We start from the raw sequence: 16,022 nt of genomic DNA, 5'->3' as shown, positions 1-16,022 counted from the left end.
TAGTTGGTGGTTGCAGGAGATACGCCACAGCCGAGAGTCAAGACGGATATCCATCCAAAGAAGATCATGATATGTGTTTGGTAGGACTGGGAAGGCATGGTGCACTGGGAAATGCTCGAAAAGAATACCACAATCAAGAAGGAGCTCTAGATTGCTCAGTTACACAGCGTGAATAAGGCTATGCGACTGAAAAATCTTGATCGACATGGTCAAACCATACTCCTTCACGACAACGCCAGGACCGCAGTCCAAGAGCTCGAACGGGAGGTCTTTCAGCATCCGCTGTATTCTCCGGACCTTGCACCGACCAATTACCATCTTTTCCGCTCCCCGTCAAACCGTATGAAGGGCTTTACCTTCGATAACAAAGAGGTCCTTAAACAGCTCAATAACTTCTTTTACACCAGACCAGGCGATTTTTGACGGAACGGAATCAACAAATCGGTCAAGAGGTGGGAACAGGTTGTAAATAGCAACGGCGAATATATAATTGATAAACTTATTGATATAATTATTGATTATTGTTTAAATAAAAGTTTTGGGTAAAAACGCTACGAACTTATTCCCCAACTTAATATAAAAAATCTAAAGCAAATATTTATATATAATATAATATAAGTCTTGCTCATCTAAAGAAAACCACGGTGTTGGGCCATAATATGTATTTCGAGCTACAAAGTTCGCATGCGTCAAAGCAGATGATTGCCAGCTGTTTGGCATTACATTTCCTTTCGAATGCAGCAACTCAGGCTTTTGTAACAAATTTGCATTCGATTTTTTTAGACCAAAAGTTGTTTATAAAAAAAACACCAAAAATGTTCAGTTTAAGAAAATGAAAATTAGTAACAATTGTGTTTTTTATGTCGTTAATTTCATAATATTTTGGTATTCATTTGTTTACGCTGCTAGGATTTTTATACTGTATAAAAAAAATTCGACCACCTACCTCGTTTGGAAGAAAAAACGTAACACCTCAGTCAAAAAAAATAGTCAAAAATCAAAGGTAATATCTAATAACTTGCAGCTTTAATTTTGTCAAAAAAAATTCAAAGAGCTATAAAGCGCCATGCCCAGAAAGTTTCTAAAAACACTGGTTAAAAAGTTGAGAGTTAAGACGGAATTTCAAAAAATGTTCTAAAAAATTTAAAACTTTGCGTTACGTGGTTTTTTTGTAATATTACCTATATTTTTATAAGAAAAAATCAATGGTGTGCTTATAATTTTACCTATGATTTTTTACTATAATTTTTTGTATATAAGAAAAAATCATAAGGGTACGAATTATTGACGGTTAGAGGAAGTATACCGTATGTCCTCGGATGAGTGAAATAATTCAGGCAAAATAAATATGATGTACTCATATATAAAAGATCTAGAAGAGCAGTTCCTCTAAAATAAAGACTCCACTAATCAATCTTCCAATGCCTGTTCCCACGACCTCATGACTTATAGTAACTATATAGGCTAGATTAGGTTATGGGCTGGCTGGCCGTCCATTCCTAATGGCGCCGCACTTAGGGTGAAGAATCTTTATGATACCGTAAGCGAATTATAATTACTCCTCTGCCCTTAAAACAAATTGCGTTCAAAACTAATTTCTTTAAGTTCCTAATATTCATGGCACTGAGATCATCACATTCCTCAAGATAATGTCTACCGAGCGTTTGAACCCTTCACCTGCATAGCAACAAGATAGTGACAGAGAAGATATTCCATAGTCTCCACTGCCTGCAAAGAAGCCGAATCAAGAAATGTTGAGTAACGAAAGCCGTTATTAAGCGAATGTTCTAACTACCGATTGTGAGTAGCGATTTTGTGGGTTCAGCATTTAATCTCGCCCAAAGCTCGATCTCAAATTCCTGTCCTATTGACTTTTTTTAACAAGATACCTATAACTTTAAGCTATTATTAAGTTGTTTACAATTTTATCTCATAGTAGTCTGTACAAATCCTTGTGTTTACAGATTATAAGCGACTAAATATCACTAGGGTTGTGATCTTTACCGTACTGTGAGCTTTATAATGCCACATTAACCGTAAACAATAATGAACTTTTAATTTTTCGATAAGAAGACTTAGAAGGCTTAAAAAAGCCAAATATTTTTCGGCAGTTCAGTTGGGGCTCATGGAAGACTCGATAAAAATTTCTGATAAAAATTATTGTTATCAGTTATGTCAGTTATCATTAAAGATATGCAAAATTTAATTCTCCACATCGGTGTCACGTGTGTTTGCTTAGCACCCTTAGTATTCTCCAACGGTATAAAAGCGCGCTGCGATTCATTGCCAACGACAACTGTGCTTACAACTCAAACAAATCACAATGAAGTTAGCTGTGCTTGCATTCATCCTTGGACTGTGCTTGGCAGTAGCCGCGGTAAGTAAGAATATTTGATAAGTGTGCCTTTGCAAAAGTGTACCTTCAATCATTTTCCAATGCTCTTATCCTTAGGCCGATATTGATTATTCGCTTGGAAGTATTGAAAATGATGAACTACCGGAATTCACTCCTTTGGACTTCGCCGACGAGATCACTGATGCGGATACATTCACTATTTGGTGGATATTCTACTTTACTCTCAAAGCCAGTTTACGTACTCTGAAAGGTGTTAATTGTTCCATCAAAGCAGTGATGAACCTTCAAAATGTTGCAGTAGATTTCCTTGATGCCGTTAAGGATTGCAACACTGGTGCCTTGAAAAGTTTTACCGCACTTATTAGCCAAGTACAAGCGGTTGTAATCACTTGCAATGACCTCATCCACCTGAATAGCAACGTTTGCAACAACGGTGCTCTCGACGATGCGGCCGTTGGAAATACGAAAACTCCAACCAAGTGTTTCAAAAAGTTGATAAATAAAATGATTACACTGAAGGGACAGGTCTCTAAAACTATTAGTCTGGCGAAGAAATTGCCATCCACGCCAGCTACCTATGCCGGTTGCGCTGTCTCCACGGTAACCGACCTGATTGCGGTGTTCACTCAATATCCCTCTGAAATCAAAACCTGCTCCAAGTTGAAGAATTAAGCCTTGATGCATATTATTGTTGAAAATTGGATAATGAAGAAATATTAAATTTTTATTGTATAATAAAGAAATATTAAACATTTATTTACCTACGATTCCAAGCAATTCTTAAAGTTTTTCTTTCTTTTACAAAAGGTGCTCTAATCGCTTAGACAATTTTAGCTGATTCCAAAAATGCATTTCAGTTGTATTTTCTTCCATGGGAAAACTGAAATCAAGGAATATTTTGTGATAAAAACCTTTCCATCATAGGTGAAAAAGAAGGCTGAGACACTTTATTCTTTTGCCACCGACAGATTGAAAATTTTAATATTGCAGCAATGAAGCCCATTCAAGACACTTAACCTTCTCAGTTGAGCCAAAGTCACAAATTTTGGTAAGTAAGTAAATTATTTTACTTACTTGAAATTGTAGCAAAACAAGATGATCCGAGAAAGAACTGAAATCGATATGGCATTTTTCACATTTTTGCCAATTTCTTATTTTTATTGGCGGCATCCAATTTTTTCGCCTTCAGAAAAATGTCGAGGTAATCAGAAATTATTCATAATAAAATACTCAACCAAAACCGATCACATTAAATGCAAAGAATGAGTCTAAGATTCCAAGGACAGAAATCGAACTACTTTTATTGGTAGACTCCTACAGCTCAGAGCGTTTTATGCTCTTATAAAAGAGGCTACATTGGCCTATGGCTACAGCTACCACCGGTACAAGAATATTTTAATTGTTGCTTAGCTGTTACAACTATCCTATTATTATTATTATTACTACTACTGCGACCAAACGAGATCTATTGTGCAAAGCCTGCAGAGGTGCTCTATATTTTAATTCTACAACTATCCTATATTTTCTTGGCTTTCTGTGCTATTATCCCCGTTTCAGTACTCGTGCAAATTAGCTTTAATATATTAAAGACTTTATTTTTATGCAGCACAAACAGAGTGAGAATAAGCATTGAAACTGAAATATTTATCTCTACTACCACATATGTACATATGCACATATATACAGATGTAAGCGAAGGGGGCTTGGCCTACCAAAGAGCAATCATAATTTTCGTTAGCAATGGAAACGGAAATAAAATCAAGCACAAATGCAATAATACAATTTTATGATATTTCACAAATGCCATTTACTATCCATCCATATATGTATGTATTTGTGTACATACATACATATATGATACATGTTCATGTATACGTGTGTAGGCATACATGCGCGACACCCCGTAGGAAATGTCTTTGTTGATGTTACAAAATGCCAGACTCAGTAAAATGCAATAAGTAGCAAATTACAGAAGTTTTAGGCAGCTTTAAAAAAGAAAAAATTGATTTTTTTTAATTAATGATATCTTTTTTTGCTTTATAAAAAAATCTATTATATACTTTTTTTTTTTTTTTTTTTGTTTTAGAAACTTATCTATATTTAATGACTAGACGCCATAAAAAAATGAAAAAACGTATTACACCTCAGGTTCAGTTAAGAGCTTAGGTCACTGTGGCGGTGGAATAAAAAAACAAAAACTTAAAACTCTGATCTTATAATCGGTAGATTCTGCCTTGCAAATAATTGTGAAAGATATCGAGGTGTCCCTCTCTCGGAAAGAATTCAGAGTGGGCACCTTCCTTTTAACAATGTCCTTCTGGAGGCAATCAATAGTTCTCTGAATAAAATAGGCGTCGGAACCGACCTTACTAGGCTAATATATAAAATGTTTAGCGATAGACCGGTCGCAGCAGTAAGTGAGCAAAGGCACTCAGCAAGGAAGTGTTCTCTCTTGTTGGGCTTAATAACTTGCTAGAGGAGCTGGAGAGAAGAGGCTGTAAGGTTATTTCTACGCGAATGACGTGGCACTTATTGTAAGAGGAAAATTTTTAGATACTCTGATGGAACTGATACAGGGTTATCTGAATCTAGTTGTGAAATGGACCGCAAATTGCGGTCTCTCGATAAATCCTCTGAAGGCGGAGCTCGTCTCATTTACGAGGAAATATAAAATACCTACAGTCTTTCTCCCCTCGATAGCAGGCACCCCGTTGGTGCTCTCTGACAGGGTTAAGTACCTGGGAATTGTCCTTGACAGAGGGTTAGCCCAATATTAAGGAGAAAATTAGAAAAGCAACAATCGCCTTGTATAGTGGTAGGAGCGCTATCGGCAAAAGATGGGACCTTTCGCCTAAACTTAAATTTTGGCTTTATAACACAGTTATAAAGAAAAATTTGCTGTACGGAGTGCTTATCTGGTGGAACGCGCTAGAAATGATGACATCAGTTAAGAAGCTGGAGAGTATTCAAAGGTGTGGGACGCTTCGGACCACACCTACTCCAGCACTCAACGCTATGATGAATGTGGCACCCGTCGACATCTGAGCATAAACTACTGTCGCACGCGCCGCAATCAGATTGAGGTGTTCGCGCCATAAGCTAGATCTAAGATACGGATACTCTAGCATTCTTAACTACTTTGAGTTCCTCCCCATGGGGCTGGATCATTATACACCCTCGCTGAATCCGAGCGAAACTTTCTATTCATATTCCTTCACGGGAAGGCAACATTTGGGAGCACGGTATGGAAAATATGTTCACGGATGGCTCGAAGTTGGACGGAAGAGTTGGTGGGGCCGTATTCTGCGAGGAATCCCCAAGGAATCAAGCTCAAATTTAGGCTTCCGGACCACTGTAGTGATTTCCAAGCAGAAGTAGCTGCAATTAAGGAAACTGTGGATTGGCTGCTCACTTCTGTAATTACAGTAAAGGAGGTAAATATCTACTCCGACAGCCAAGCGGCAATTAGGCCTTGGGCTCGTTGCTTGTGTGTTCGAAATTAGTGGAGGAATGCCAGACTTCCCTCTCGATCGCATCGAAATAATTGGATATTAGGCTCATTTGGGTTCCAGGTCACAGCGGGCATAAAGACCTTTTGACGTTTCCACGACAGTCGGTTCTACGTTACCGAAACGACCCGGATTTATATCCGGCCAAGGACTGTCAACCCAGCAGCATTCCCCGTATGTAAATATGGGGAATGTTTATGCTGCTACAACAACAACAACCGATGAGTTGGCTAAACAGAGAACCCTGGAGACGCATTCATCGCAATATGAGAGGATGGAGTTCTCTTAAGAACATGTGGTCTACTCCTGGAAAGATGGGCCTCGTGTCAACTTAGCGTTCTGTTCAGTAAGGTTGGGCAACTCGTCACGAATCGTTTAACGCGCCAGAACAACTATTCCGAGTAGTGGAAATTTACTTTGAAAAAAACAAAAAAGTATGTTCGCGAAGTTCATAGCTCATCGGTCGTTGTTTCTTTCGAAATGAGGAAGGAGCTGCCGTTGCGGTGAATGGCGAACGCTGTCGAGCCATGCTGACTGAAACTCTGTGTCTCAACTAAACATCGACGTCTTTGACTCCAACAAGACGGCGCAACTTACCTTACACCGTGGATAGCAATTGATTTATTGCTGTTTCCAAGCCAACATTGATGGCATGCGGCCAGATTTAATGGAAAAAGTGGTCGAGAAATGGACTGATCGAATGAGCCATGCAACTAGTAGCCTCGACGGACATATGCTGGATATCCTATTCAAAAAATAAAAACCCTGAAATTATCTATAATAAAAATAGAAAATCCTTCCAAAAATATTTATCTTTTGTATTATCATTTTATTTTCTCAATCATTTAAAAACACCCCATTCTGGTACAGCTCATAAAGCTGGTCACTTATACGTATTTCTTCTGGTTCCCAGATAGAAAAAGTGTGCATCAATCTTTATTTTTGTCTTCATGCGCCGCTAATTTTCCAGATGTTTGGTTAATTTCACTCAAATCACCCTGTAAACATACGAGTATGTAGATGTACCATAGTTGGGTAGGTGTGTATGAATTCGGTACAACTCATCTACGGTCATATCATCATCACATATGAAGGTATTGTGCCTTATTTGACATTGGCACTTTTACATATCTATGTGTATACTTTCTACTGGTATGTATTTAGGTATGCACGCACATTCATAAATGCCTTTGTGCTATACCACTAAATCTCATTGCTTTGCTTACAAATACAAGACACCAATTTGATGATGCCCCTCTAAGAAATCTATAACCGTGACTAGTAGTTCTATTAACTACACCGTGATGGCCTAGAAAGTGTATCTTGCACCCTGTGTATTCATCGATAGTTTGGATTTCCTACTTGATACGACACTACTTCAATTTTCAGAGAGAATAACATTAGCTCCAAATACTTACTGAGTGAAATATTAGAGGGTAGTGGGTTTTTGTATTAACCTAGTCGGTGTAGAAAAATTAGAGGCGCCAAAAATCATCACCCCTTCATACACCATGTTTCTGTTCATATTATTCGATAGAAGTTCAGAAATGACCAGAGCCAGAGTATTACAAGATCTAGGATACAAGTAAGAAAGTCCAAAAATCGGTCCGGATCGAACTTAATGTACGAGGTGTGTTCAAAAAATGAGGTGAATTTTAATTTTTCTCAAAAAATATTCTTTTATTCATCAATTTCTATTTATCTCCTTCAAAGTAATCCTTTTCAGGTGCCAGCGCTTTTCCAATCTTCGAAGCAGTTCTGATATGCACTTTTTGGTATGTCCTTGAGCTCACTCAGCGATTCGGTTTTTATCTGCTCAATCGTCGCAAAACGCCGTCCTTTCATGGGTGTCTTCAGTCTTGGGAACAGGAAAAGGTCGCAGGGGGCCAAATCTAGGGAATGCGATGGCTGAGACATGATAACAGTGTTGTTTTTTACCAAATAATCTCTCACAAGCAAAGATGAGTGAGCAGGTGCATTATCATGATGCAAGAGCCATGCATTTTTTTCACAATTCCGGGCGATTTTTTCGCATTACTTCAGGCAAACGGCACATAACTGCAAGGTATTTCTCCTTATTAGCCGTACGACTTTATGGTAAGAACTCCTGATGCATTACGCCATGATAATCGAAGAAAACAGTGAGCAAAACCTTAATATTCGATCAAAGTTGGCGTGCTTTTTATGGTCTTGGCTCTCCTGGACTCTTCATTGAGACGATTGGGTTCTGGTTTCGATGTCATAACCATATACCCATACTTCGTCACCAGTAATGACCATTTTAAGCACATCTGGATCATCGTTAACATCATTCAACAATTCCTGAGCGAGCTTATGCAACGTTGTTTTTGGTCAAAATTCAGCAATTTTGGAACGAACTTGCCCAAAATTTGCGAAAAGATTGCATGGCATGAGCCAACCGATATGCCGACATCCTCAGCAATTTCTCTCATTGTGACTCGATGGTTCTCCATAACAATTTTCTTCACTTCCTCAACGTTTTCTTCAGTTGTTGATGTGCTAGAGCGTCCAGAGCGAGCGTCGTCATTCACATCTTCTCGATCATCTGTGAAAAGCATATAAGTAATGCAATTGTAAACATTTGTTTGACTCAGAGTACTCTCACCGTATGCCACTGTCAATATTTTAAGTGTTTTTTAATCAATTTTTTACACAAAATTTGTACCACTTCTATGCTCCATTTTTTCGATAACAGAAAATCGCCGAACACGCAAAATACTTGTCTTATTTATGCCTCTCACAAACAAACTAAACTGCTAGATTGCTAAAACCGTGACATATCTTCGATACGAGTGTACCAACATAAATAACATAAATAATAATAATCGAAGGTCCAAAGTACGTAGCCAGCGAAATTTTAAAACCCACTCACTCTGCGTACATTTTAATAAAATTTAATTTGGGCTTGTTGTTAATTTTTGAAATAAAAAAAATCATAGACAATTAGAATTTAATATGATAAGTGGGCGAATTTAACGAAGCGCGTCGGTCACAAATCAAGTGAAGCCAATTCCGAAAGGAGGCCTTCCTCTGCCTCTGCTTCCACCAGCTGGTACCTCATCGAATACTTTCAGAGCTGCTGTATCTTTATTTGCTGCACTATGTCTTTGTCATCGTAAAGCTCATACGGGTTATTGTTCCATTGTCTATGATACCCGCCGTCCCCAACGTGCAAAGATCCAAAAATCTTCAGCAGAATTTTTCTCTCAAACACTCCAAGGGACGCCTTACCGGATGTTGTAATCGTCAAAGCTTCTGCGCCATACGTTAGAACGGGCATGATGAGAGCCTTGTAGAGTATTAGTTTTGATCGTCGAGAGAGTACTTTATTACTCAGTTGCCTACTTAGGCCAAAGTAGCAGTTGTTGGCAAGAGAGATTCTGCGTTGAATTTCAAGGCTGGCATTGTTATTGGTGGTAATGCTGGTTCCTAAGTATACGAAGTCCTTTACAACCTCGAAATTATAACTGTCAACTCGACATAACTTCTCTCTGCTTGTTTGATGACAGGAGGTACTTCATTTTGTACTCGTTCACCACCAGGCCCATTCGCTTTGCTTCTTTATCCAGTTTGGAAAATGCAGAACTAACAGCGCCGTTGTTAAACTCAATAGGCATACATTATGGCAAATTAGCCATATTAGCGAATTAACCATTCAAAATAGCACCCTCGAGTTTAACAATAATAAATGAAATGAACAATAGAGATATTAGTAAAAACTCAGGTTTCCATTTTTCAGGTTTTTTTCAATTACACTTTGTTTTCCTTGTTCACTCCTCTTGGGTGTATAGGATCTCGACAAGACTCTTCCATCGTACACGGTTCTGTGCTGTTGTTTTTTCACCGTCCCATGTGATGTTAGCATCTCATAGTTCGCCCAGTATCGACCTTCTCCAAGTGTTTTTTGGTCGACCGCGACCCCACGAGTGCCATTCTCGTAATGATATCTGGTGGTTTTATCAAAGTGTGACCTATCCATCACCGCTTACTGCATTTGATTTGCCTAAGGATGGAATCCTCTTCCGTTAATCTCCACAGTGCGTAGTTATTGATGGTGTTTGGCCAGAATATTCTGCAGATGATGCGGAGGCATTTGTTGATGAAGGATTGTAGCCTCTGTGTTATGGTGTTAGAGACCAGCCATGTTTCGCTTCTGTGCAACAATACTTCCCTTACGCAAGAACCGAATATTCGTAGTTTACTTACATACTTATAATATAATCTTAGAAATTAATCAGTTCCTTTCAATACACCCTGTATGCACAATACAACATACGCCTGCTGCCATGAGCAATTGTGCTTTGCCTCTAAGAAATCGACAGGTGCCAGGAAAATATAGTGACAATAAAACAAGGCAACGAGCGACTCAAGCCCAATCATAACGTCTGGTGGTTGGCTACCAAAGGTGGTATAGAGGGCGTGTGGGCAAGGAAGGCAAAACGTACAAGTAAGTAGAAGGTGGCAACGTGGGACAGTAAAATGATTTACCAGCAAAGACAGACCAATTGTGAATTGCTGTAATTTCGTTATTATATTTATGTGTTATATTCGAGCGAAATATATATAAATAATTTAGTAAAGGAGCAAAAAGAACTGGCATTGCAAGGAAAACTTCATACTTCATACCTCATGATTCATATACCCGTGCATACATCCACAATCGTACATGCAAAAACTAGTAGAGGCTGTGTAGTTTGTATGCCCTCAATGTGTTTTTGGAAACGTGAACAATGAATTACACACACCAACCACTACCACAAATGCGATGAAGACCATAACAAGTCAAGCATCGCTCACATGGCTCAGAACTGAGTGCACAGGCTCATCAACAAATATTTTGTCTGATGCCACCACCAGTGAATTTGGTCGTTGTATGTTTCCGTTTTTTATTCGCTTTTATTGTTTTTTGTTTGTTGTTTTTGTTCTTGTTTTTGTCGAATAACTAGCCTAGCAAGTTGTCCAGCTAGTTGATTGTCCTTTGTCGTTGCAACTTTTCGACTTATTGCCATTTCAGCCATTATAAGTCCTTAATGCCAATGCCTGTGCGTATTTCTCATTCGATTTTGAATGGTCGAAGGTCAATGGTGAATGGTGAATGGTATGAGGAATGCAATAAACGAAACTCACAGTTAACTTATTTACGTTTTGCGAATTTTCCTCAATAACTCGATAACTCAATTGTAGGCACATTTACGAATTTGTCTTATGTGGATATGTGCATGTGTATGTGTAGCTGAGCATTCAATTACATGCGTGGCTACCCAGTCAGGAATGTAGCGGCCTTAGGCATTCATTATATGAGTACATTCATCTTGTACAACTTTCTTATACAAGGTGGCGCAAAATTAATCGCCCTATCGTAGACTTATATTATACATTTTGCAAATGGCATTATACTTAAGTTATAGTTGACATTTGTAAACTATGTAGATAGCTGCAGTGCACAAATAGACAAGCCGTGGAGTGCGTCAAAGGGTCAGAGGTAAAGGTCAAAATGAAGATTTTCATCACTCAAAGCCATTCTTTTTTTCGTTAATTAGTAAAAAAGTTATTCAAAAACAAAACTGGATGGTCAATTTGGCGCCACCTTGTCCATGTCCTCTGTGGTTCCTTCTTTTTGAAGGTATTCAGCAATATTTCAAAAATTGTTGACCAAACCTAAGCTGTCTGGTTAGGCAAAAATGTGACTAGCTTTAGAGAAATCTGTATTTCCTCCGATAGCCAAGCTGCGATTAAATCTCTTGTCTGGTTAGGCAAAAATGTGACTAAATTCAGAGAAATCTGCATTTCCTCCGATAGCCAAGCTGCAATCAGATCTCTTGGTGGAGTTGTCACTAATTTCATCATTTTCCACAAATTCCGGGCGTCTCTTAACGAGATGACGGAATATTTCCGCATCCATTTAATATGGGTGCCACGCGTAGTGGCATACCAGGGAATTGTAAGGCAGACAAATTAGCGAGGGACGTCACTACCATTGGCCTCCCTATTGATATGAAGATTGTTGGTACATATCTCAACTTTCAAACAACGTGGGGCAATTGGCATTGTCAGTTCAGTCAACACGAGATGAGTTAATAGTGTGGCATGTAATGTTACAAGGAGAATTTGGCCATAATGGGACGTTAGGCGCTACTTAATCGGTCGAGGAAAAACGTCTCTCTGTTAGTTGCTTTGATCAAAGGCCACTATCTCATACGCCGACAGTCTCACAGATTGAATGTACCTCATTTCGACTATTGCAGAACCTGGAAGCATGAGGAGCATGCCACTAGGTTTAGATACTTTGACTCATCGTTCTTAAATAATACTGATGGTCTTAGAGATATAAGACTAAGCCAGATCAATGGGACTGCGCTTAAAACAAAATGGTTTATTGAAGTGTAGCAGACAAAAATTTTATTTGAAATTGAAATTAAATATTCTAAAAATAAACAAAAAAATAAAAAATTGCTTATTTCTTAAATACTCTAATTTGTTTACGCAGTTGTAACTTTTGCACTACATCTTAAGGCAAAATGGACGTAATCGTTTAACGGATGCTTCAGTTATTTTTTATTTGCTTTATATGGCGTCTTGAAGGAAAATGTTTGTTGAAAACATTAAGAAATTTAAGATGCAAAAAAAAATGTCAGTTATGTTGTATACCAAGGCCCAGACAAAGACTTCAAACATGATACGTTCGCTGCCTTTGGGATGTATGCATTCCTCCGATTTCTCATTAATTAGTTGGCAACTAAAAAAAGGAGCGCTCAAATGGTGCTATAATTTTTTTAAGAATGCATCTTTACATACATCTCGAGAAGTCATACATGAAGAAATTTCCGGGGGGGCATGTATGTACAAATATTTGTATGAATGTGTGTACATATGTATGCTTGTAAAGATTTGGCGCATACGTATTTTTATTTGCGATCTTCAGGTGTTCACTCAACTCTTGCCTTCGAGTTCATGTCTACCGTTAGACACCTGCATCTATCAGCATTTCGTTAATAAGCAGTAAACGCCAATGACTCGGATAGACGCAGCAGCAATGGCTATTAAAATGACAACAACTACTAAAGCAACTATATGGACGCTCATGTACATAGATATGTGTGTATGTAAGTGTATAACAACCCTGCAGTAAAAGATCAAGCGAGTCAAAAAAACTACTCGAGTACTCATAAAATGTCCCTGAGTGAAATCGAACTAGTCCGAAAAAGGACGAATTCGTACCGATTATTTGTAAAGATTCATTCATGCTTATTTTATTTGAACTCAACCTTTAAATGAATTTTTATTTGGCATGTTGTGAACCATTCAAACGAGTACATATTCCATTATATAGTAATATAGAATGGAATATATCGTTGGGGAATACGTTCGTAGCCTCTTTATATTTTCTTTTATTTTACAAGGATTTGTTTGCACTCTTTGGTAAAGGATAGGTATTCATTCGATAAAACTCTTTCGGCTCTACAAAACTATATAAATTGTATTTTTTAGTTACTTAACTTTTTATTAGTTTTGAGACTTAGAAATGGAATAGTCAAGAGGCAAACATCAACATTTTCGAAATCTGCTTATCTTTGTTTTTCATCACAGTCAAAAAGCTGCCGAAGCAGTCCGGGACATTTGCGATGTGTATGGAGAAGGTGTCATAGGCGAGTCTACAGCACCAAATGGTTTGCAAAATTCAAAAATGGCGATGACGTCGATGACAAGTCCCCCAGCGGAAGGCCTCCTGAATTCGATGAAGAACGTCTCAAATCACTTTTGAAGAAGAACGTCGTCGAGCCAGTAGTGAATTGGCCGAAAAAATAAACTGCGATCATAAAACGATTCTCAATCACATTCAATCAATGGGATTTACTGAAAAATTGGGAGCCTGGGTGCCTCACGAACTCAACGAAAAAACAAAGAAAGCCGCCTTCACATTGCTTCTCAGCATCTCGCTCGCCATCGATCAACACGCAGTCTTAAACAGAGCTTTTTATACCGAATCGTCACGGAATATGAAAAATTGTGCCTATAGAAGATACGCCAAAGCCGGGAATCAAGCCGGATCTTCATGCAAAGAAGATCATGATATATGATTGTTGTGACTGGGAGGGCATGGTGCACTGAGAAATGCTCGAAAAGAATGCCACGGTCAACAAAGAGCTCTACATTACACGCGGTGTAGCGGGTATGAGGCTATGCGACTGAAAAAGGACCTGATCAGCATGGTCAAACCATACCCCTTCTCTTTTCTAGAGATTCTAGATCAATTAACTTAAGCAGAGAAATATAGGATGAAGTAGGGGACATAAATCGAAGAGAACATGATGTCTATTTAAGAAATATTTTTCGAACTCACTCGAAACACACTCTTGAAAGTTGGTCTTAAGGTCTCCAAACGATTTTATTCCTAAGTGACAAGGAACAAGAGCCGTAAATAGCAGTTTAAAGATATACGGATAAGAAAATTCAGATGCATTGCGATAAATGAATCCTAACCCCGAATATGATTTTCAAAGAATAAAATTAATGTGGCCACTGAAGAAAAATTTCGTATCAAATAAAACTCAAAGGTCCTTAAACACTGTTACCCTTTGTAGTACATTGTATACCTAGTCAACTTAGGTAGCCAAATCATACCCGACGGCGGCGCTAATACTGACATTGAGCACAGAATAACGAAAGCCAGACCATCCTTCGCTATGCTTAAACGCATTTGGTACTCGAAGCAGCTAATCACTAGAACAAAGCTAAGGGTTTTCAACTCCAATATGAAGTCTGTACTGCTGTATGGCTGTGAAACCTGGTCCGTAGCGCTTTCAATAACAAAAAAGCTTCAAACTTTTATTAAACCCGTGTTTAAGAGTTATACTGTGCATATGGTGGCCAGACAACTGGATTTCTAGCTCGAGCTCCTTGCTCGAAGCAAACAAAGTCCGGTTGAGATTGAAATACACCAATGGAAGTGGAAATTTGGTAGCCATACAATCCGCAAATCTGCGGCTAAAATCAGCATAATGTCTCTGGACTCGAATCCGCAAAGTTATCGCCGAAGAGGACGGCCGAGAGGAACATGGAGACGAAGCTTGTATGACGATTTTACGACATCTGCCGACTTGCTCACTTGGCCGCAGATAAAGCCAAAAGCTGCAAATCGACCCCAATGGAATATATTTGTATTATCAATTTGCGCCCCCAGCCGACGCGTTACAAATAATAATAATAATAATAAGTACATTATTAGAAATGGTGTAGGACGCGTTAAAAATGTACTGACGCCACGAAAATGTTAAATGAAAACTTTTTTTAATATTCAAAGATGCGCCATTGATGGAGGTTGTTCAAGGCCAGTCGAAGTTTCTGAGCATCCACTGAGTCCTTAACATATGAAAAAATATTTTAAATCATCCGCGAAGAGGTAAAACATTCGAAAATGAAACACATTTGCTTATGACAAAAAGAAGTGGCCCAAGATGCTTCCTTGGGGTCCCCTGACATAGAATAAAAATGGTTCAACAAAACTCCATCGATTTTAAGCACGCGCCATCTGTCCGTCACATATGACTTAAGCCTGTTCTGAAAGGTGGATGAGTCTAAGCAAGCTAATTTGCTTACTACAATCTCGCGCGACACTTTGTCAAATGTCTTAGCGAAGTAAATGGAAATGTAATCAACTTGGAGTTCTTTGGAAAACGATGGCATACGGGATTCGCTAAAAACCGCAAGATTAGTAGCTGTAGAGCGGCCAGTTACAAAATCATGTTGGTTTGGGTCAGTTAAACACTTAACCGCATAATAAATTTTGTCCGAAGGGTGTGTGCGTGAGTACCATTCGGGAGTGCGTAGGTTCGACTATCCGTGCATGAACATCAAACGATAGAAACTTTTTTTTCTAATAGCGTTCGCCCTCGGCAGGCAATGGCAAGCCTCCGAGTGTATTTCTGCCTTGAAGAAGCTTCTCATAAAAAATATCTGCCGCCCGGAGTCGGCTTGAAACTGCAGGTCCCCCCATTTGTGGAACAACATCAAGACGCACGCCACAAATAGGAGGAGGAGCTCGGCCCATCACCCAAAAAGGGTGTATGCGCCAATTATATATAAAGGGTTTTCCAATAACAAGTGTTATGAATCATTTTTCTTCCGCTTTTAAAAAA

General features: G+C 38.7%; 1 protein-coding gene across 1 annotated transcript; it reads left to right on the top strand.

Annotated features, from left to right (window-relative positions):
- Positions 1-2,313: 2,313 nt before the first annotated feature.
- LOC129242714 (uncharacterized) lies at positions 2,314-3,084 on the top strand. The gene is made up of 2 exons (XM_054879511.1): positions 2,314-2,377; positions 2,453-3,084. The coding sequence occupies exons 1-2, from the start codon at positions 2,324-2,326 to the stop codon at positions 3,026-3,028; spliced, it is 630 nt and encodes a 209-aa protein (XP_054735486.1). The 5' UTR covers positions 2,314-2,323; the 3' UTR covers positions 3,029-3,084.
- Positions 3,085-16,022: the final 12,938 nt, after the last annotated feature.

Source organism: Anastrepha obliqua, chromosome 3 (assembly GCF_027943255.1).
Source record: "Anastrepha obliqua isolate idAnaObli1 chromosome 3, idAnaObli1_1.0, whole genome shotgun sequence".
Classification (NCBI taxonomy): Eukaryota; Metazoa; Arthropoda; class Insecta; order Diptera; family Tephritidae; genus Anastrepha; species Anastrepha obliqua.
The sequence above is the reverse complement of the archived record's forward strand: the minus strand, read 5'-3'. Positions and strand labels throughout refer to the sequence as shown.